This window comes from Rutidosis leptorrhynchoides, unplaced genomic scaffold, assembly GCF_046630445.1.
Source record: "Rutidosis leptorrhynchoides isolate AG116_Rl617_1_P2 unplaced genomic scaffold, CSIRO_AGI_Rlap_v1 contig522, whole genome shotgun sequence".
NCBI lineage: Eukaryota > Viridiplantae > Streptophyta > Magnoliopsida > Asterales > Asteraceae > Rutidosis > Rutidosis leptorrhynchoides.
The window spans coordinates 32234-54392 of NW_027266749.1; the positions used below are offsets into that span (position 1 = coordinate 32234).

General features: G+C 34.7%; 3 protein-coding genes across 3 annotated transcripts; 2 read left to right on the forward strand and 1 right to left on the reverse strand.

The window, feature by feature from the left end:
- The first annotated feature begins 695 nt into the window (after positions 1-695).
- On the forward strand, positions 696-4212 carry LOC139884232 (uncharacterized). The gene is made up of 3 exons (XM_071868295.1): positions 696-1252; positions 3944-4039; positions 4137-4212. The coding sequence occupies exons 1-3, from the start codon at positions 696-698 to the stop codon at positions 4210-4212; spliced, it is 729 nt and encodes a 242-aa protein (XP_071724396.1).
- Positions 4213-10641: 6429 nt separating this feature from the next.
- Positions 10642-14668, forward strand: LOC139884233 (nuclear poly(A) polymerase 4-like). The gene is given in 12 exon segments (XM_071868296.1): positions 10642-10767; positions 10851-10928; positions 11391-11424; positions 11427-11497; positions 12451-12513; positions 12598-12759; positions 13123-13236; positions 13316-13378; positions 13464-13793; positions 13891-14055; positions 14148-14166; positions 14169-14668. Coding segments are annotated over 12 exon segments (1725 nt in total).
- A 347-nt stretch (positions 14669-15015) lies between these two features.
- Positions 15016-18085, reverse strand: LOC139884234 (uncharacterized). Its single transcript, XM_071868297.1, has 2 exons — positions 15445-18085; positions 15016-15356 (listed from the first exon to the last, which is right to left on the reverse strand). The coding sequence occupies exons 1-2, from the start codon at positions 18083-18085 to the stop codon at positions 15016-15018; spliced, it is 2982 nt and encodes a 993-aa protein (XP_071724398.1).
- Positions 18086-22159: the final 4074 nt, after the last annotated feature.

The window sequence follows — 22159 nt, forward strand, 5'->3', positions numbered from 1 at the left end:
GCTTGATTTTTTTTTCCTTCTAGACTTCTGAGAAAGAAGAAGAAGAAAAAGACGTCGATGCGGATTTGGAGGTATAAACACTATCGATTGAATCTTTAGTTATAAGGCGCTTTTTCATTCCTAAAATATACACATATATAATGAACTTAATTTTTTAAAATTGGTTTGGTAGGATACCGATCAAGAAGATAGCGATATGACTACGACAACTGACAAATCTAACAAAAGAAAAAGAGCAATGTATATTTCATCTAATGACGAGGATGATACGGGAAAAAAACCAAGCAAAGTCCGCCCCAGATTGATTAAAGTTAAAGTTGAGAATGAAGATTAGCCTCGATGAACCAAGCAAACAGTTCTAGATTTTGTTAGAATTTTTTTTTTCTAATTAATCTTAAACTTCTAGAAATAATTCTTGGATTGAATAATGTACACAAAGGTATATAATCAATTTTGATCTATTTTTTAATATAGAGGCGACTGTTTTCATTCCATAATCCAGCCTTCGATCGGTTAAATCTTTTAGTGTATTGTTCTTAGTTTCAACAATCAAAACATTCCATCGTAGAATCCAATCCTAAAAAAATAGACTAACTAACAAAGTCTTCGAGATTCCGGAGGAGTTTGTGGTCGACAGTTCGGATGATCATGTTGCATCTTTGGTGGATGCGGTATATCCGTCGTTTCTGGATAATATGGCCGACGACAGGTATCTGCATGACCGTGCTGTCTTAGCTCTGACGAATGACATTGTAGTCGATGTGAACAAATACATTCTATCTAACATACCGGGAGAAACGAAGACGCATCTGAGCCTCGACGGACCTTGCACGTCGGAGGGGATGGTAGAGAGGCACGATGACATCATCACATCGGAATTCCTGAACACGATCACGAGCTCGGGGCTGCCGAGGCACGAATTGAAGCTAAAAGTTGGAGTTCTGGTGATGCTGTTGAGAAACATAGACCAATCGGCGAGATTGTGCAATGGGACGAGGCTTATGGTGACGCGATCGGGAGACCATGTCATTGAGGGAAACATAATGACCAGAAGCCACGCCGAGGAGAGGGTCTTTATTTCGAGGCTGACACTGCAACCGTCTGACAAGATGCTTCCCTTTCATTTCCAGCGTAGGCAGTTCCTGCTGGCACTTTCGTTCGCAATGACAATCAATAAAAGCCAGGGACAGTCGCTCTGGCACGTGGGGGGTGTATCTGTCGAGTCCGATGTTCTCCTATGGACAGCTCTATTGTGGGCCCCGCTCCCGACCGCCTTGATTCGATCGAAGCGGCGCCGACTTTACTTACTTTGACTTCAAATTATCCATTTAATTAAAAACATAACGATATAATCATTAACACAAAAAGTCGTTTACATAATAACATAAGCATACGAACAAAGTCTTGCGGAATAAAATACATAAAATTTCAAATTAACTTCATACTTAGGAAAATTTGGCAGAAAAGAATCCTATTGCCGCAGAGCCCGCCTAGTATGCTATCGCCGCAACCGATCAACCTAAAGAGAAAGAAATAATTTTCGAAAACATAAGCTATAATGCTTAGTGAGGTTTTTATTGAAAAACATTTCTTGAAACATCTTTTGGAAAACTTGAATTCATAAACTTTACCAAACTTATAATTCATCGATAACATTATATAACTTACAACCCCTCGAAAACAATATAAACTTATCGAACCCCTTTCAGTGAAAAAGATTAAGAACTACAACAGGAGCGACCTACTATAGTATCCTAATAACCTCGAAACCTCGACATCCGTCACCAAGGATGTAAATAATCAAAACTCCACTAGATAAACTAATGGAGGTCGTACCCTCTGATCAGACCGTCACCATGGGGTCGCACGGACCAAGTACTACTGGATTGATCGCCACGAAGTCGACCGAATCCCCCTCGAAAGAAACATTTGTATTGGGTTCACGTATATATATATATATATATATATAATTAGGCAATATTTGTTTTAAACCTCATCGTAAGAATAATTAGAAACCTCGCTTTTACGTAGTTGAAAATTCTCTTCAGTTTTCTAAAATATAATAAATAACTATGCCGTATACTTAAAATAACCTTAAACGTCGATAATAATAACCATAATCCCGACATAGTAATATATATATACATATATATCTCATAAAACCTAAATATACTTTCATAATTAAAAAGAAAGTAAACTCACAGTAATCTGCTCCTTGCGTCGTTCCTTTCGATTACTTGACGTTGCTAATTACTCACCTATCGAAATGTCATTTATTAGATTCGTAAGTACTAACGCTTAAAATGAAATTACTTGAATTAATCATACTTGTCACTCTCGTCATATAAATTCTCATTTCTCAGATTAATTATTCTTCCATTATTCTTATTTTATTAATTGTCTTAAGGTTATTTATTTAGTTTGATTGCTTATTATATATTACATATAATAAAATAAATGTCATAAAAATTTATATAATATTCTAACTGGTTGAGAATGATATTCTAATATTCTAAAATAATTTTCTAAGTGAAAATATGACCTAAAATAATTTTGGAAACACTTAGTTATTTTTCTAAATCATTTATGAAAACTTAATTAACTCAGGAATTAAAATAAATTAAATATGACTTCGGAAAATTCTGGAATTTTGATATTTTGTAGAAATTAATATTTTTAGCTTACTGTAAAAACTTCATAATTTTTAGACTAGTAAAAATGATTTTATTTGCTTCGAAAAATAAAACAGGTTTGGTTTTGTGTAAAATGACCAGAATAATCTTTGTCTTAAAACTGACACGTTGGTATTTTTGTAAATACTTTAAAAACAGAAGGTTATAATTGACTTTTGACGTAGGTGCGGATGATTTAAAATCAAACCGTTTCAATCAGATTGAATCAAACCGAATTAAACCGAAAGAACCAATTTAATACCGTAAAAAGACCATAAAACCATTGACTTTTTAATTGACCGGAAGACTTACGTTAGTGTCTTTGTAATTATGTTAGAATTGAAAGGACAATTTAGTCTTTTAATAGGAAAATCGATTTTATTTGATTCTCTATAAAAAGGGACTAAACCGGTTGGTCTAATCATTTTTCTCTTCTTCTTCCTCCTTCTCTTCCCCGTCTCTCCATCGCTTTCGCTACGGCTCGACGTCGTCCGTGCCGTTTCTGGCGACGTCGAAGCCCAACCCACATATAGAAATGTTCCTCTCATTACAAGGATCAATATTCTACCTTCAATTTCTTCCAATTCCGACTGTGTAAGTTTTAATTTCAATTCTACTAAATTAGGGTTCTTCGTCGATTTTAGGGTTTTTGTCTAAATTTTATATATGTTACTCTACCATGGATTCTAAGCTTATTTATGTAAGTTTTACTTAAATTCGACACCTAATTGAGCTTTGATTTTTACCTTGTTTCCCTTGGGTGTTTTTGCGAGGTTGGTTTCTGTTGGTTAAGGATTGTCGACGTCGAGGAGAAGCTTTTTCCCTCCTGGAGTTAACTGGAAACGGTCGGAGTCGGCGGCGTTGACTCGAACAGATAAGTACTCCTCCGATTTCTGCCAATTAGTTTCCCTGTTAGAATTTTCGGTTATAGTGTTAGAAAGATTTTTGCATGTTGAATTTGACTGTGATTGTTGCATGCGTTACCTGATTTATTGTTCTAGGGTGGACTGAGTGTGACTTGGAAGTTGATTGCTTATGTCTCTGCCATTTGCTAAGAAGCTGTGAGATTTAGTGTTTAGGCATTACTGAAAACTTGCATGTTGTTTTCTATGAAATATAAGATTGTATGCTGTTTTGGCTTAATGGCTTCCTGCTGGAATTGGTTTAAAGCTCATTTGGTTATGGTTGAGTATGTATGAGAACAAAGGTTCAAGCTCTATTGAAATGGCTGTTGTTGGCTGTTCTGCTGTGTGATGTTTGTCTTAGTTTAGGATGGGAAAATGTCCTAATTTTGGCAGCCATAGATGTAAGGAAAATTTGCATGTATACATGAATTTGTGGGCTGCCAGTGTCACTACACCTGTCTGGCATGCTACAGCAGTGGTGATTCATAGATTGATGTAGTTTTACTGCCTTACAAGTGGTAAATATATAATGCTTGCTGGTTTGTTGTGTTTTGTGCAGGAAATTGGTCAAAAATGCTGCATTTTCTCTAGGTTTTGGGGCTGAGATTGATAGTTTTTGTGGGCTGCCTAGCTGATTGTTAGTGCTGGCCGGCTGAGTGCTTGTAGTGTAAGCATGGCTTATATTTTTTTTTTATAGTATACATGATATGTAGCATTAGGCAGTTAGTGTATGTAGTATTCAATTTGTTATATAAATCTATTTGTAAAAACTATTATACTTATGTAGTTTAGAGATTTATAATTGTAGTAATTTCTTCCTATAAAGTTTTCTTTAGCGTAACGTACGTTTTGTTAATTATCGCCGCTCAACTTAATCGAATCTAATCGTCAATCTAACATCGAAACTCATCGTAGGAATAGCTTATATCTAACGTAGATTCGAAATCCAATTTTTTCACTAAAAGAAATCTAACTTGTCGCTTAAGCAATGTATGCGTGGAAAAATCAAATCTTCCATTTAGCATAATCATCGAGAAAATCACGTGCGTCGAAATTATTATTTTAACTGAAAACTATCGACACGTCGACATTGATTACACGCTTATCTAAGTACGAATTAACGAGTCGTTACATCTATGTTGCGATCTCGAGGGTCACAGGCTGCGGGAGGCTTAAGATGTTGATCCGTGACGAGGAGGGAGCCGTGACGGGAAAGACAGTGAATGTGGTACTCGGAGAAGAATTCAGGAATTTGAGATGACCCGTGTTCCATTTAGATAGTTTTTTTAGGCATTTTCATTTTTAAATTTGAATAGATTTAATGTTCATCAGGATAGTCTTACTTAAACATTTGTTTTCGGATTTATATTTTGATGATTATCGAACTTTTAAAATATAAATTATAATCTGATGATTATATATAACATCCGTTTAAATAGTTTTTAAAAAAAAATATCCTCCCATCCAACGGACGGGACCCTAACATAAACACCTTGTGGCACAGCTGGTTGCACGCGTGCCTCTCTTTTTTTCAAAAATTTCATTCACTCTTTTTCTCTTTGTTAACTATATTAGTACTAATGAATACATTTACTTCTTATTAACCCTTATTTCTAATAATTTATATTTTATCACTGAAATAAACATATTGTCCCGTTTTAATTGTCCCCAACCTTTAAAAGTAAGTTCTCTATACTTCCAATATCAAAGTTTAGCTGATTTCGAATGCTTATATAGAGGTGATATGTTGATTTATTAAATATTATTTATACATGTTTAATAATTTTAAATATTTTTTATATAGTTCTATACATCATATTTGTGTAGAGAAATAATTGAAATTTTAAGTGTATAATTGTTAAAAATTTATGGGTAATATATATAATTAATAGAACTCTTACCTTTTTACGATCATCTAAATCCAGTATATGTTTTGCAACTTAAAATTTAAATCTAAAAATACCAAAAGGAATTGTCGCTAAAATCCAAATGCGTTACAAATTTACAAAATTTAAACTCGACGCTAACTAGTTCGAGCTAAATGTCCGTTAACATTTTTCTCGAACCCTCCAACCTTCTAATTCTGAATTCGTTCCTGATTATTCATATTGTTTAGGGTCTAGGCAGCTTGGTTAATTTGGTTTTTTTCTTTTTGAATAATACAAGTGTAAAATTCATGATCTTTGACGCATTGAGCATGAGTGTCAATATCGGTGTTTTCAAATTGAGAGGCATTTCACATTTTTGGCTAGGATCGAATATAGTATTCTACTCCATCGATCATCAGCACTACCTCATCGTCTTGCTTGGGCGGAGCTATGAACTAAGTGTTATGGAGATCATTCAAAATTTAAATTGCACATTTTTTCATCAAAATTAAATCGATAGCCATTGAAATATTTAAGTGTCAAATAACAATTTATATTAGTAACTAAGTGAAATTTGATTCATAAATATATGTGTATATATATAATAATTAAGTAAAATATGATTATCAACATATATATATATATTAGGAAGGCTCGCGACAAATCGCGAGCGTGTAATATGTTACTATTTGAATTGCCAATTATTATTATGGGTTTATAATATAAAAATGATAGGTGCTGAGCAATTATGAATAAAAAATATAGATGCCCACAATTTTATTGGAAGAAAATATAATATTTGCATGGGATTGAAAAATTCTAAAATGACTTTCATTTTGTAGCTCTATATACACATGATATTCGTGACAAATGGTCGAACTCATTTCGACTAGATGAACGTCGTGCCGTCGTCGGATTTATCAAATTGCGAACGGTTTGCTGTAGATCTAAACTTAAAATAAACTTTTAGAATTGTTCGGCACTTTAGGAGAAAGTTTTGGGAATGGTAGTGCCGTTGTCGGTGGTCGCTGGATTCCAGTTTTTTTTTTTTTTATGGCCGGACTCGTTTCGAGGAGATGAAAGTTATATCGTTGTTGGATTTTTCAAATTTGAAACTGTTTGGCATAGATCTAAGCTTAAAGGTGTGACACGTTCGAAAATAAACTTTGAGTACTGTTCGACACTTTAGGAGAAAGTTGTGGGAATGGTAATGCCGCAGTCGGTGGTCGTCGAATTTTGGTTTTTTTTATATGGCCGGAATTGTTTCGACGAGATGGACCTCATGTCATTGTCGGATTTTTAAAATTTGAAACCGTTTGTTGTAGATCTAAGCTTAAATGTGCGACCTAATTAGAAAACAAAATTTGAGGACAGTTCGGAACTTTAGGAGAAAGTTGTGGGAATGGTAGTGCTGCCGTCAGTGGTAGCGGTATTCCAGGTTTTTTTTATATGGCCGGAGTCGTTTTGACGAGATGAACGTCATGTCGTTGTCGAATTTTTCAAATTTCGAACCGTTTGAAAACAAACTTTGAGGACCGTTCGAAACTTTAGGAGAGAGTTGTGGGAATGGTAGTGTCACCGTTGGTGCTAGCCGGATTTCGGTTTTTTTATATGGTCGGAGTTGTCTCGACAAGATGAACGTCGTGTCGTTGTCGAATTTTTCAAATTTCAAATCGTTTGAGGTAGATCTAAATTTAAAGGTGTGGCCTAATTAGAAGACAAACTTTGAGGGCCGTTCGGAACTTTAGGAGAAAGTTGTTGGAAAATCTGATTTCAATTAAGAATTCGCTCAATTTTTTCAAAAATTCATAAAATATTCATACAAACTCCAAAAAATATCAAACGACTCTCATTTGATCGTAAAAATGGGTATCTATATTTTTGTATCAAATATTAATATCGTGAATCGGCTCCAATTTGTAGTTACAAGGCTTCAAAGTTTCGAATTTATTTTGGAGGAGAGAGAGAGTGATTGCCATGTGGCAGACGCTGATTCGTTGGGGTTGTGCAACAGCTGACTCCTTTTTGGCCAGCTGTCTGCAAATTTATGTTTTTGCCCCCAAACTCATTATCTAAGACATGTTAAGGTGAGGGTTAAAAGGTAGTTTTGTATGTACTTTTGGCTTTTTTTGGTCGAAAATGGACGGTTAAATGCGTTTTTTGGCCAGATCCAACGGATGAAATCATGGAACAGTGGGAGGAACAGTGAATTGAATGTGTTTTAGCTGTTTTTCTACTTGGTCAAAATGCCACTCTCCTATATATGTTATAACATAATATAAATATTTGGTAAATATACTATTTAATCATTAATATTTAGTACATAATTTAAATGGTAGTGGTTGATTTTTATTGCTGACTTTGACCGGTATTTGTTGCCAAACAACTATAAAACAAGTACAATAGTTGATGCAACACTCCTTTCAGCAAGAACTTTAGATGTGGGAACATCGATCTTCCATATTGAATGGAAAAATCTAAATGAGAATAAGATATCTTAAAGGAAAATAACTTTGAATAGAGAAGGCCGACCACTAACATGCTGATCGAGAGGTACATATGTACTAAAAAACCATAAGTCTTTTGAGATCTGACCTTAACCGATTTCAAATCCACCAACACAACGAAATATTATTCCCTTTATTGGATAAAAAAACATAAACAACCCTCACATACCGTCCACACCATCGACAAGAAGTTATCACGTTTAGTATGCCATTTAAAATGTCACGCCAATTCCATATAATCTCCGACATAACAAAGTGGGATTGTAGGAAAACCACCTTCATAATGAAATAAGGCAAGTAGGTGCGAAAAAATAGATATAACAAAGAGGTGGATAGTGGCCTTGGGTTGTCTCGGTGCAACTTTGTTCCTTAATAAGTGACATACGCAGTTTTGCCACAGTTATTGATTCTATATATGTTGTTTGAAAGCTTTAGAAGTGATTAGGCTTGGAAAAATGAGCTATCCAACTCAGCTCGGTTCAGGTTCGGCTAAGCTCGTCAAGAAAACGAGCCGGACCGAGCCGAGCTTTAAAATTTTTCGATATTCAAAATCTAGGCTCGAGTTCTGCTTGGCCCCGATCCCGAGCTGTTCGCGAGCTTTTAAAAAAAAAAGTAATAATACAAATAACAATTTTGACAGTATAAAAAAATTATTTTATTAATTTATAGGGGTAAGTATGTCATTTATCTTAATTAATATAATATTGTTTACTTTAATCTTGTTATAGAAAGAAATTAAATGAGAAAATTTATATCATTAGTATTAAATGACATTTATACCCTCACATACTATTTAGAACAAAAAATTATAGGGTCAAAAGCTCGCGAGCAGCTCGGGATCGGCTCGGCTCGAGCTTGCCAAAAGCTCGGGTTTGTCGATCTCGAGCCCAAAAAAGCTCGCCTCCTAAACGAGCCTAACTTTTCAGGCTCGAGCTCGCTCATCTTCCGAGCCGATCCCGAGCTTTAAGCTCGTTTTTCCACCCCTAGAAGTGATATTGCAAAATACGTTGAAAAATAATTAGCTACTCTCTTAGGAGCATCATTTTGCTGTTCCCACCAATTAAAAGTTGACATGTAAGAAAGAAGAAAAATCTATAATTTTTTGAGTTAATGGCTTGTTTGTTTGGTCTTTATTTTTAGGTTCCGTATTTAAATTTTACGATACATAATTTTAGTGCTTTTCCCTCGAGATTCACCATTCAATTATAAGGTATAGCAATGTGTCATTATCTTTATGAATCAAAAAAATCGAAAAATAAAAAAACATACAAACAAACATGATATTATGCTAATATTTTATCTTTTCTTCATGTTTATTTTTAATTGGTGGGAGCAATATTTTGTTCTAAAAAAACAACAAAGTTTCTTTCAAATACGCTTGATGATATGGTTCTATAAAGCTAATTTCATGCAAATTTCTAGCTTTATTCCTTTTATTTGACTACCTTTATTTGTTCCTTCATATAACTTAGATGCTTTCTTTATTTATTTATTTTTATTAGCCATAATTAGTTTCCTAATTAAATTAGTGTTGTTATGAAAAAAACACATCCGGATTGTAATGAGAGACAAAAATGAAATAAATAAAAAAGTATTTTTGTGCGAGCTTTTTTCATTTGTCTGAGATGGACGATTTTGTTATCGAAATAAATCATGTTGGGTTTCGTTAATTCTTTTAATTTATCAATTTCTTAATCTTAAAGTTAGAAGATTTATTGGTTAAAGTTCATAACTTCGTTTCCATTTATTTATATATTTTAATTTTGTTATACGTTTGATTGTGGAAGTTTTACGGCATTACGATCGCGGGATTCCACGTCATTTGATTTCAAGGAATACTAGAAAAATAAAAAATGTACAAACAACGTCATTCTGTTTGTCTGACACTACTGTTCTGCTGCACTGTTTAAATTTTAATTGTTACTTAAATTGATTTTTCTAACAAAAATTATTAATTACTGCCGTCATATAAGAATACTTGTCATTTTTGAAAAAAAAAATTATCTCAAAAAATTACCGTTATTATATTTTTAATAGTTTTAATAATAAATTGTGAAATTTATCTTTTATAGCGGAAGAGGATATTAAATATTAGTTAAATTAATTATAATATTGTAAAATAAAAAATAAATTTCATGATCACTAATATTAACATGCATAAAAATATAAAAACGATAATTATTTAAAAATAGATGAATAAAAAACTAAATAGGGTCGACAAAAAAGAAATATAGTGAGTTAGGGACTTGCCTAGTTATGTTCGAGGGAGCGGACTTTAAACGGATAGATATTAAAAAAAAATCAAACGATCTAATTACAGTAAGTCCAAGTGGATCCAAAGCCAAACAGTCCCTTAGCCCCGCCGTCGTCTTCTACTTCTCGTCAGTCCCCCAAAACTTTCACCCCCCCACTTCTCTCCCTCTCTCTCTTTCTCCACCAAAGATCTCTCTCTATCTCTCTTCTTTTTCAACTTCGGCGTTGACTTTTTCTCTGTTTCTTAGATTTAGGGTTTTAATAATCTAGTTCGCTTGTTTCAATCACAGACACATTACCTAACAAATGATAATTTTCGCTTTAGTTGATTTCATGCAATTGGATTGCTCAGTCGTATTCGCTTGAGCTTCTTTCGAATTCGAATTCCCGGTTGCGTGTGCCGTTCAGAGCTCACTTCTTGTATGATCGAGCCAAAATGGTGGAGCCTCAGACTCTAAACGGATCCTCAGCTAAACCTCTGAAGAAGTACGGCATCACTTCGCCGATATCTCTTGCAGGGCCCGGTGAGGCAGATCGTCTGCGAAATGCAGAATTAGAAAAGGTAATATTGGAATGCTGGCGCATTTAGTAGGTTATATGGTATTGTTGGGCTAATTTCTTTTGTTTTTTATATTGTGTTGGTAGTTCTTAGTTAAATTAGGGCTCTATGAGAGCAAAGAGGAGGCAGCAAAGAGAGAAGATGTCCTTGGTCGCATTGATCAGGTAGAAAACAATTAAAGTATCTAGCAATGATAATTTCCTGCACTTGCTGTAAATTTTTGCTTTGGCACATTTCTGCATTTGCTTATGTAAATAGTTGGAGTAATGGAAATGAGTTCATATCTGACCTGGTGTATATAGTTCTGAATAGTGGTATCTGTCCCAAAGCTTGGGTTATGGTAATTGTAGATAGAGAAAATTGTAGATGAGAAAGGTGACCTGAGATCAGAATTAGGAAAAGTGTAGATGACCTGGGTGTGTAGAGTCTGACTAGTGGTACTGGTATCTGTCTCCTGCTGCACTCATAGCTTCAATTAAGGAAAAACAGAAAAAAACTATGGATATTAATGGAAACCTTACCTTTACTCTCAGACTAAAGATCCAGTTTACCTTTTACCCTGTGATTTGGTGTGTTATGCAATATGCAATTTCACAAAAGTTTTAACTAGGTTAATTTCGTTGTAGATTGTAAAAGGTTGGGTTAAGCAGTTGACTCGGCAAAGGGCTACACAGAGCAGATGGTGGAAGATGCGAATGCCATTATTTTCACTTTTGGATCCTATCGTTTAGGGGTAAGGGGAGCTGCTCTATTTTGATAACTCTTGTTCTTATGTAAGGTATTCTGGATGCTTTAAAGGTGTTACTGCTACTAAAAAGGAGTCATTTCCTAGATGCAGCATTATGGCTGATGTTTCACAACTTTTGAATTATAAACATAAATTTCTGGTTTCTTGCAAACTTGCTCTATACTTGTATTCTGAATGTCTGTAGTTTAGTGCTTTTTAGTTAAGCATGGTATCTGATGATATCTTGAACAATATAAATGTATTTGTCATCAGAACACATGAGAGTCGTTCTCTGTAACGAAACTTGGCAACCATTGCTTTGATTAGTTTGGAAATGGAGTTATTTGAAAGGAGAATTATATGCTTGATGGTTCCTTTGTACTATTCTAGAGGTGTTCCTTTATGAATGTGGAGGTTTTCTTGCAGCCACCTTGTGCTGGCCAAATAAACAAGTTGTATAGATGTATCGACCTTTTGTGCTTTTTTCTGTACTTAAGAACAGTGTAGTTTTTCTATTGGCAGGTGATTCTTCTTTCAAAGAATTGTTGGATGTTTCTTGTTTATCCTCGTTCCCTTTGTATTTCTGCTGATGAGTATTCATTTAGGTCTGCTTTTTATCCATTTGAAGAATTTGATGAGATGAAGCTCAGCATCTCTGGGTGTTTTTTATTTTGCTGATTATATCTGAGTTGTGCTGTCAAGTTTTACCTCAGTTTATGTTGTTCAGTTTCTTTTTGTTTCTAGCTTTCTCACGTTCATGATCTGTTGTCTGGAAGTGAGCATTTCTACAGTGACTTACAGTTTATTTAATTTTACAAGGAAGTTTGAACAATAGATGCATGATCATAATATACATCTTCCTTCAGTTCGTTAGTTTTGTCTTCCCCTAGTCCCATCTACTCAGTGTTCAGTTGCATCCTCAAAACCTCTAAAGATGAGAGTAAACATTATCATGGCAGGTTCATGGGCCTGGAGCAGACATAGACACGCTATGTGTTGGCCCATCCTATATAAATCGAGAGGTGACTTCCTATGGTTTATCTTTTTGGCTTAGCTTCATTGAGTTTTGGCATGATTTTCACTTACTTGCGGCCACCTTTATGCAGGAAGATTTTTTCATCATCTTGCACAAAATATTAGCTGAAATGGAAGAAGTTACTGAACTCCAACCAGTTCCAGATGCTCATGTCCCTGTTATGAAATTCAAGTTTCAGGGAATATCAATTGATCTTCTCTATGCCAGCATATCAGCTTTAGTTGTTGCACAAGTGAGTTTTATACTGAATCCACCGTCCTGGTTATAAATTTGAATATACACCTCTGTTTGACTCTTCGCCATGTGCATATGAAGCCAAGAACCACCATTGATTTCTTTGATCTTTGCCTCCTATAATTTTTTGTTATAAGAATGTATGAACAAAGATATTTGCTCACAGTTTGTTTACTTCTCAATGAGGTTTTGTTTTGTAAGAAATTCATTTATCTTGTTATATTAGGTATAAGATTGCATGAACTGTGGTTTTTCTGATCTATAATTTTTATTTTCTTTCAATAATATATACAACCTTCGCTCTGTAGATAGGGACATTCTAAGAAATGCATTTATCCCATTCTTGTAAACATGTCGGCAGGATCTGGATATATCTCATGCATCTGTTCTAGTGAATGTGGATGAACAAACTGTTCGTAGTCTAAATGGATGCAGAGTTGCTGATCAAATTCTCAAACGTGTTCCAAATGTTGAGGTGAACATATGATTACATGCTTTCAGTTCCTTTAATTTGTTAAATAATCGGTAACTCTAATCATTTTTCCAAGTTGTAGCACTTTCGCATGGTACTGAGGTGCTTGAAATTTTGGGCAAAAAGGCGTGGTGTCTATTCAAATGTACGACCGGTACATTCTTTCAGATTAATCTCAGCTTTAGGGTTGGTGTTCCGATTCTCAGTTTCACCATCTCCCATGTGTTTAGGTTACTGGATATCTTGGCGGTGTGAATTGGGCACTTTTAGTTGCACGTGTGTGCCAGCTTTATCCGAATGCAAATCCTAGTATGCTCGTTTCTCGATTCTTCAGGGTATTTACCCAGTGGCGCTGGCCAAATCCTGTGATGCTGTGTCCTATAGAGGAGGATGAACTCGGGTTTCCTGTGTGGGATCCGCGTAAAAATCCTCGGGACCGGTATCATCTCATGCCAATAATTACTCCGGCGTACCCTTGTATGAACTCAAGCTACAATGTCTCTATCAGCACTCTCCGTGTTATGATGGACCAGTTACAATGTGGCAATAAAATCTGTGAGGTTGGATTATAGATAATTGCAACTGTTTTCTTCTTCGTACTTGCATGTGTATAATGATCACATCATATCTGTTGTTCATCCCTGTTTCATGTTTCAGGAGATTGAACTAAACAAAGCCCAGTGGGATGCACTTTTTGAGCCTTATAATTTTTTCGAGGAATACAAGAATTACTTGCAAGTTGATATAATCGCAGCAGATGCTAATGATTTGCTTTCTTGGAAAGGTTGGGTGGAGTCACGACTTAGACAGCTTACCCTCAAGGTTAAAGCACTTATTTTTTAAAAAAATCTTTCATTTGGACGTGATTATTTTTTGGGGAACATGAGACTTGTGACATTAATGTGACTGTGCAGATAGAGCGAGACACAAATGGATATTGCAGTGCCATCCTTACCCAAGTGAGTATATGGACATGTCAAAACAGGTATCACATAGTGCTTTCTTCATGGGTTTGCAGAGAGCAGAGGGAGTTAGTGGTCAAGATGGTCAACAGTTTGATATACGTGGAACAGTTGATGAATTCAAGCATGAAATAGAATCGTACAATTTCTGGAAACCTGGAATGGATATCTTTGTTTCTCATGTGCGTAGAAGGCAGCTACCATCTTTCGTTTTTCCTCAAGGGTATAAACGATCTCGACCATCCAGGCAGCCTGAGAAACAAAACAAGAGAAAGAGCGATCATGATGAAACAATACAAGATGGAAGGCGGCCAGAGAAGCATGCTTCAATTAGCCCACATAACTTAAAGGAAGGGGTTCGATTAGAGTGTAATGCTGATAGCAATTTTGACAATTCTAGTGGGCTGTTGGAGAGTGGCACGACTAATTTCGAGGCATTAGGCCAAATACTAAAAAATGAGACTTTGTTGTAAAAACTGTGTAAAGATTTTTGTTTAGTGGAATGTTCAACTTTCTTCTATCTAACTAGTTGAAATTTTATTTCTCTAAAGTGTGATATAAAAATATTGAAATTTTATGACCGATCTTTGTTAACATTTTTCTTGAAAGATGATGTGAACACATTTGATTTCAGTCAGAAAGATGTTTCACAACCACAAATGAATACAGTTAAAACCCAATCATAAAATTTGCTAGACTAGGATGACATGATTTTTGTGAATACCCAAAATTATTCATTAGTCGGAATTTCATTAGTCTATAGTAACAAGAAAGATATGATGTGGTGTCGTAAAGGCAATGATGCAACATGAAATCGTCACTAGCCGACTTCCATCTCTTTATATTGTCGTGATGCCTCACACCGACGAAGAATACGCAAAACCTCTTTCATGGAAGGCCTAGAAGATGGCATGGTACTAGTACAGACGAGTCCAAGTTTGAAAACATTGGTCATGTCTTCCAAAAAATATGCTTCTTTAACATCTGGATCCAGGACGTCAACGATAGGCATTTCCTCTGTATATCGACACCATGCCCATTCTGCGAGGTTTGTGTTCTCGTCTCCACATTTAGGTTTTCTTCCCGTCACTAATTCTAACAACACTACTCCAAAGCTGTAAACATCTATCTTTTCGTTGACTTTTGTTGTGTAGGCATACTCTGCAACATCAAAATAAGAAAAATAATTATGAAAATATTCTTCATTAGAAAATTTCACTTAACAGGAATTGGTTTAGGAATTTTCTACCTGGGGCAAGGTAACCAAAAGAGCCAGCAACAGCAGACATTGTCATGGCATCTTTTGCCAAAAATATCTTTGCAAGTCCAAAGTCTGCAATCTTGGCCTTGAATTCTGAATCCAACAATATATTACTTGATTTCACATCTCGGTGAAGAATCGGAGGAGAGCAATCATGATGCATATAGCATAAACCTTGTGCAGCTCCAATTGCTATATTCAATCTCGTTGGCCATTCCAATGAAAAATTATGGACAGAATTAGTTGATGATCTTCCATTATGAAGCCATCTGTCAAGGCTATGTCTATCCATATATTCGTATACGAGAAGCTTCGACTTTTCACTTGAAATGCAGCATAGCAATTTCACAACATTCAAATGGCGAATAGTTCCCAAAATTTGAACCTCTGCTGTAAATTCTTTCTTGAGATTGGAGTCCAACTTTTTGATATTCCAAATCTTCTTCACAGCAACCGAGGAATCTCCATTTCTATCTATAGGAATTCTGTAAACCTTCCCTGAGCCGCCACTTCCTATCAGATTACTTTCCGTCAAATTTGACAAGATTGTTTTTTCATCGAAGCGCAATTCATGGAACCTTGTCAGCTTCCATGTTTTTGTATTATCACCACCATAAATCTTCCCACTACTTCTACAGTATCTAATCATAATCGACAAGATTAGGACGGTTATCAGTGCGACGGCGACAGCCAGAGTGGCAATGATGGCCAGTGACACGTGTTTAGAGTTACTTTGTTTGGTTTCACAATCTGGAAAATTTAGGATTGGCCTGTTGGCGCAGAGATTGGAATTGTTCAAGAAACTGTTTTCGTAAGCAAGGTTGTTGAACTCACGTGGGATTTTTCCAGAAAGTTGATTGCAGGACAAGTTAAGTGACGTCAGCCTCAAGTTTCCCATTTCTGTTGGAATTTCGCCTTTAAAATGATTACTAGACAAATCTAAGTAAAGAAGATCTGGCAATGAACCAAATGATGGGGGAATTTGACCGCAAAGTTTGTTTTTCGAGAGATTTAAAGTCGTTAGCGACTTCCAGGAGAGTATCACAGAAGGTAACTCACCAGAAAATTGATTGTCGTCGAGCCGAAGAGTTGTGAGGCGAGAGAGATTCGTCATTTGTACTGGAATCTCGCCAGAGAATCGATTTCCACTTGCCTCAAAAACGATTAATTTCGTCCAAGAAGCAACCTCAAAGGGAATTGGACCTGAGAATTTGTTGTTTCTGATTTCCAATCTAGACAAATTCCTCGCCAACTCATTTGGAAGCTTTCCTGTAAATGAGTTGCCACTGAGCTTCAAGCTTGACAAATTGAAAGTAGTCCAAAGACCTTCCGGAATCTCACCGGAAAATTTGTTGTCATGAAGCTGTACGGTTCTCAGAGACCTGCAATTTCCGAGTGATTTTGGGATTTCACCGGTGAGATTGTTCGAAAACACGACCACGCCTTTTAAAACACCTCCAGCACACAAGCTTTCGGGTAGTTGACCGGTGAACATGTTGTTTGATGCTTCAAAGGCTTCGAGTTTCATATTATGACCCATATCCGGTGGCAAGCTTCCAGAGAGTTTGTTATCAAAAACTCGAAAAGCTGTCAAATTAGGAAGCTGGCCTATGCTTGCAGGTACACCTCCAGAAAATCGGTTTGAGAATAAATTCAACAGCTCCAAGCTCTGCAACTTCCCAAATTCTCCATGGATCGAACCGGACAAGTGATTCATCGAAACATCGAATTCAACCAACTTCATGGCTGTGATCGGCCTCGGTATCTCTCCGGACAATCTGTTGTTAAACAAATACAAATTGGTCAGATTCTCAAATGTCAACAGTTGACTAGGAATTTGACCTTCCAAGTTGTTTATAGACAAATCCAAATGGTCAAGACTTTTAAGATTGCTAAAACTTTCGGGTATTCGACCGATCAAATTCGCATCCTTGATCCATAAAAACTTCAACTTTTTCAGCTGCCCGAACTCCTCAGGTATGAACATGGGCGAAAACCCATTATAGGCCATGCTCAAAGTTTCAAGATTGGCTAAGTCTCCGATTTCCTTAGGAAAAGTACCATTAAACTGGTTCTGATGAATATAAAGTGTCACCAAATTGGATAACTTCCCAATAGCAGCAGGAATGTTACCTGAGAAGTTGTTGGCACTAAAGTCGATATACGTTAGAGTTGAAATCCTATCAATATCATCAGGAATTGGACCGACAAAGTAATTCTGCGACAGGTCAAGGTATGAGATCTTGGAGCAGTTGTACAAGACTCTAGGAAACTTTCCTGGAATGTAATTGTAGGAAAGGTCTATGGCTAAGAGGTTTTGCAAGTCACAGATTGATGAAGGGACTTGTGTGTAGATTTCCTTGTCCTTGAGCAAAATCACAGAGACAGAATTTTCCGTGCACCCAATTTCTGGCCAATGGCAAGGTGACGATGAAGAATTCCAATGCTGGAGTGATTTGGGATTTCCTAGTTGCCTTTTGATTTCCATGAGAATTGTTTGTTCTTTCCCTGAGCTTGAATTCTGTGAAATTACATTGGAGGGTATGGAGAAGGAGAAAAATAATAGAAGAAAATGGAGTTTGAATAGGTTTAACATTTCTTCTTGTCTTTTTTTTGATGAGTTTACCATTGAAAGACTTGATGATGTTATATTATAGATAGAAAAGTAAAGGTTCTTGGCAGCCTTCATCAGGTTTGGTGGAATGTCCTTTACATTATATATAATTACAAGAATGCCACTGAGATTAGTCAAAAGGTGGGAGTTTAAATCCCAATAGTAAAATCCAAAATGATCCCACCAATCTTTAGAATGCTTATCACTCCCTCCGTCTTTGATCCATATTTTTTAAGCTATTAATACATAAAATAAAATAACATAATGATAAAAATATAACATATTTTTATTTAAATTAAAAAAAAAAATCATTTTTTTGAAGCAGAATGAAAAGTTTTAAAAATTATGTATCGAGAAATTACAAGTTTGATATGCGATTAATATCATGAAGAAAAATTGGGATGCTTTTTAATCTTAAAAATATATATAGTAGATAGTAAGAATATACTGCAGTTGGCCCCAACTTATTTAATTAAATCATTAACTGTCTAAACTATGGGTTTGGTTTGAAGCCATCAAATTAGATTTGGTGCAGACCCCTTATTAATCAAGTATCTATAAACAAAAGTGAATGTTTGACAAAAAAAAAGAAAAAAAAAAAGTGACTAGGCTTTAGAGGCGTAAAAAAGTTTAGGAAGATGATGGGCATATTTTGTAAGTTGGGAATGTTTATATATACTTTTATAATTTCATGAGTGATGATGACTATGTGTTGGGTTCGGTCTGAAGCCATCAATTTATATTTGAAAATTAAATTGATTTTTACCGTATCAAAATATATAATATTTTAATTTTTTAAATTTATCCATATAAATATACATTATATATATAAATAAATTTAAAAATTTAAAATATTATGTATTTATTTTAATACGGAGATAATATTAAATATGATCTGTCCACTTTCTTTCTTTACCGTGGACTAATTAAAAGATTAACACGCATTGATAATTATTAAATGTAATAATTAATTAGATGTGTTTTTGTATGATAAAATGTATTTTTCTTGTGAAACACTAGCACTTATTACTACGCAATGCATAACCTTATATACATTAATAATATAATCTCTAAAAAGGTATAAAAATGGTCTTAGCTTCTTCTAATCCTATTTATTTGTTTCTAGATAATTTGAGAATTTATTAATTAAGTTTATAATTGGAAGAGACAAAGATTAAATTGAGTGGTTGGCGTGGAATTTAAAAATTAAGGTGGAAGAAATGTAATTTTCTTATAATGAAATACCAATTAGATAATGCATAAAATTATATACATTCATTTCATGCCCGGTAGAACCTACGATTTTAACATTAAAAAAAAAAAAAGAACTTACGATTTTAATCAAATATTTGAGGCTTGATTTTTGACTCAATTTTTCATAGATTCATTAAATTCATTTATTTTATATATGACTTCAAAAAAATTAAATTCATTTATTTTATGAGGTCACGGAAAAAACTGAGTTCTTTTATGGGTGGTGCAAATATTCTTACAACTGTTTTAAGCATAAAGCACACCATTATTGACAAAGGAAAACAAAATACCCCCATCAAGCTACTAGCTAGCTAGTACTTAGAATGGCGATCAGTTTGGCAGTACCATATTGCAAGTTGCTTTTAACTTGATGGGAAATTAGAAGTCTCCAAATCGCTTCTTGCTTTAGGTGCGTTCTTGTTTCTCTGGATTTGATTTACTTCCACCTATTAATTTATTTTGACTTAAAATATATTTTAACTCAAATAATTAACTATAATTAAATAAAATATATTTTATAATATATATCCTTTTTTTAATATTATTATAATATATATTTAACCATACAATTATTTAACTACACTATATTTTATATATTATTATATTATGTATTTAATTATATTTCAACTCTCCATTAACTCATCAAATCAATCAAAATTATAATTAAACATAATCAACACAAAACAAATCAATAAAAAACGAAAAAAAAACGCACCTTTAAAGTTTAGATACAGTATATTTGTTGTCCATTAGCTCTTCTTCGGTCAACTTTTCAATCATTAATGAATCCATTATAATTAACGTTATCTCATCTTTAATTTGGTCTAATAATTAAGTTTCATTCACTCTTTTGAGATTTACCGCATAATATATTAATTATATAATTTCATTTTACGAGTTGCAGTTAAGTATATTATTATATATATTTCTCAATTAAACAAATGGAAGAGAAATCAGATCCAGTTGAGATAATGGGATATTGGTCAATAGTGGATAATGAACTTGCTTGCTAGCTACTGAAAACCTTGTTAATGGATGTTAGCCAACCTAAGCTAGCTAAATGTTTCCAAAAGTGTAACACAAAATTCATTCTAATGTAAACTATTCTTTTTCCAAAAATAAAGGAATGATGAATATTTATCTACAACATTAAGTACTGATTAGTAAAAAAAAAAAAAAAGTTTACCAAGGTTGAGGAGAATTTCTACCCCTCTATAATTACACGATGGGCATTAGTCTACGTATTTTCCTGAAATCGGTACCCTGGTTTTTCTTGTATTCGAAATTAGTCTCTTTGTTTTATCAAATGTTGTTCGAAGATCCTAAATCTACTTTCCCAGTGAGGCAGTGACATAGCTCTAAATATAATTGGTGACATAGTACTATATCTTAATAAAAAGACTACATACTAAAAGATAATTAATGCCAACTATTAGTACGTACACACATCAAATTGTATCCATAGGGAGGAAATTACAACGACTATGCACATTGAAATTGAGGTAATTAGCAGTATAATTAAGCTCTAATTCGAAAATGAGGGTTCTTAATTTATACTGTAAATTAACTAAAACTGGAATGGTTTAAACCCTTTAGCAGACTTACGCAATCCTATAATGGAGCCAGCAGCTGCAGCAATTGCAACGACCAAACAAACGACGTTCAAGAATTGGAGACTTGACCATTTGGGCGATCCTCGTTTGATCCTTTTCTGGGCAATGCGCATCTCTACAGGAAAGTAAACTGTCGTTGTCCAGTAACTGATTGATCCTAGAAGTCCTAGAATCTCGTTGAAGAATGGAAACGACATTGCTATTGTTGGATTCTTCCTGAGACTGTGAGCACAGGAAGCAAGTAAACGAAAATTAAAATAAAACTGTGAGCACAGGAAGAGGAACACAGGAACTGGAGTTGAAGCCAACACAGCCCAGAAAAACGAAATGAAGAAGACGAAGATTAAGAAAACTAAAACACTAAAACAGAATTGTAATCATATCCATTTGTGGACGATTTGATGCTAAACTTAATTCTAAGGCTTAACGTTGGTATCTAAATTGTTTGGGTCCTAGAAAACTAATTTGGGTAATGGTAAATCTAAGGTTTCTCTCACCAATGCAACCAAACTTTTGAAACTGTAAAAAGAAGAAAAATGGCGATTTCAATTTCTGATTTTCATTTTCTCGCACATCTAACTTGTTTTTCAAATAACAAAAGGATCCTATATAGAGTCGAACACGCTCGACGTCTCTAATTGAAAAAGTAAAGCAAATTACAGCTTGGATTTTATGGAAAACCAGAAACCATTAACAGTAAAGTGAAAACTAAAAGTGGTATTTTCCCACACGATTTCGATTTCTCTTTTCCTATTGCAACTGTATTTTAACTCTAGACTTAGTCATTAACGTATTTTCGAGTAGAGTAGCACTGTAAAACAGTAAAAACGCAATCTGAACTTCATCTTCTTCCTTGCGACAAAAACTCCATTTTTTTTGACTTTCGGCTTGACTTTTGTTCTGAGCTCAATCATGGCTGAATCTTCTTCTAAACTTCATCTAACTACTACTAAAAACTTCACTTCACTTTAACTTTGAGGAAAACAACAATAAAATTTGAATTTCACCGTTTACTTGACGGCCAAGCTTTCTCTTAGCCATAGACCCATTTCACGATTGCTTTAGAACTTCAATATAAACCTTCAGTCTCCTTCAATGGAGTATTCTCAACGTTTTTCAGTTAACAAATATAGCTGCCATGCCTTAGATTAACAATGCTTAATCTCCGTTCCTCAGAAAGTAACTCGAACACACATTACGACTTTCAGACCATCTCAGACCG

Excerpts from the sequence above, each read along its gene's own strand:
- LOC139884234 (XM_071868297.1), bottom strand. The coding sequence starts at position 18,085 with ATGGTAAACTCATCAAAAAAAAGACAAGAAGAAATGTTAAACCTATTC. Across the intron at positions 15,357-15,444 it reads TTTTGGTTACCTTGCCCCAG|AGTATGCCTACACAACAAAA; the intron begins GTAGAAAATTCC and ends TTGATGTTGCAG.
- LOC139884232 (XM_071868295.1), top strand. The coding sequence starts at position 696 with ATGGCCGACGACAGGTATCTGCATGACCGTGCTGTCTTAGCTCTGACG. Across the intron at positions 1,253-3,943 it reads CTCCTATGGACAGCTCTATT|GATGGGAAAATGTCCTAATT; the intron begins GTGGGCCCCGCT and ends GTCTTAGTTTAG. Across the intron at positions 4,040-4,136 it reads AGTGTCACTACACCTGTCTG|GAAATTGGTCAAAAATGCTG; the intron begins GCATGCTACAGC and ends TGTTTTGTGCAG.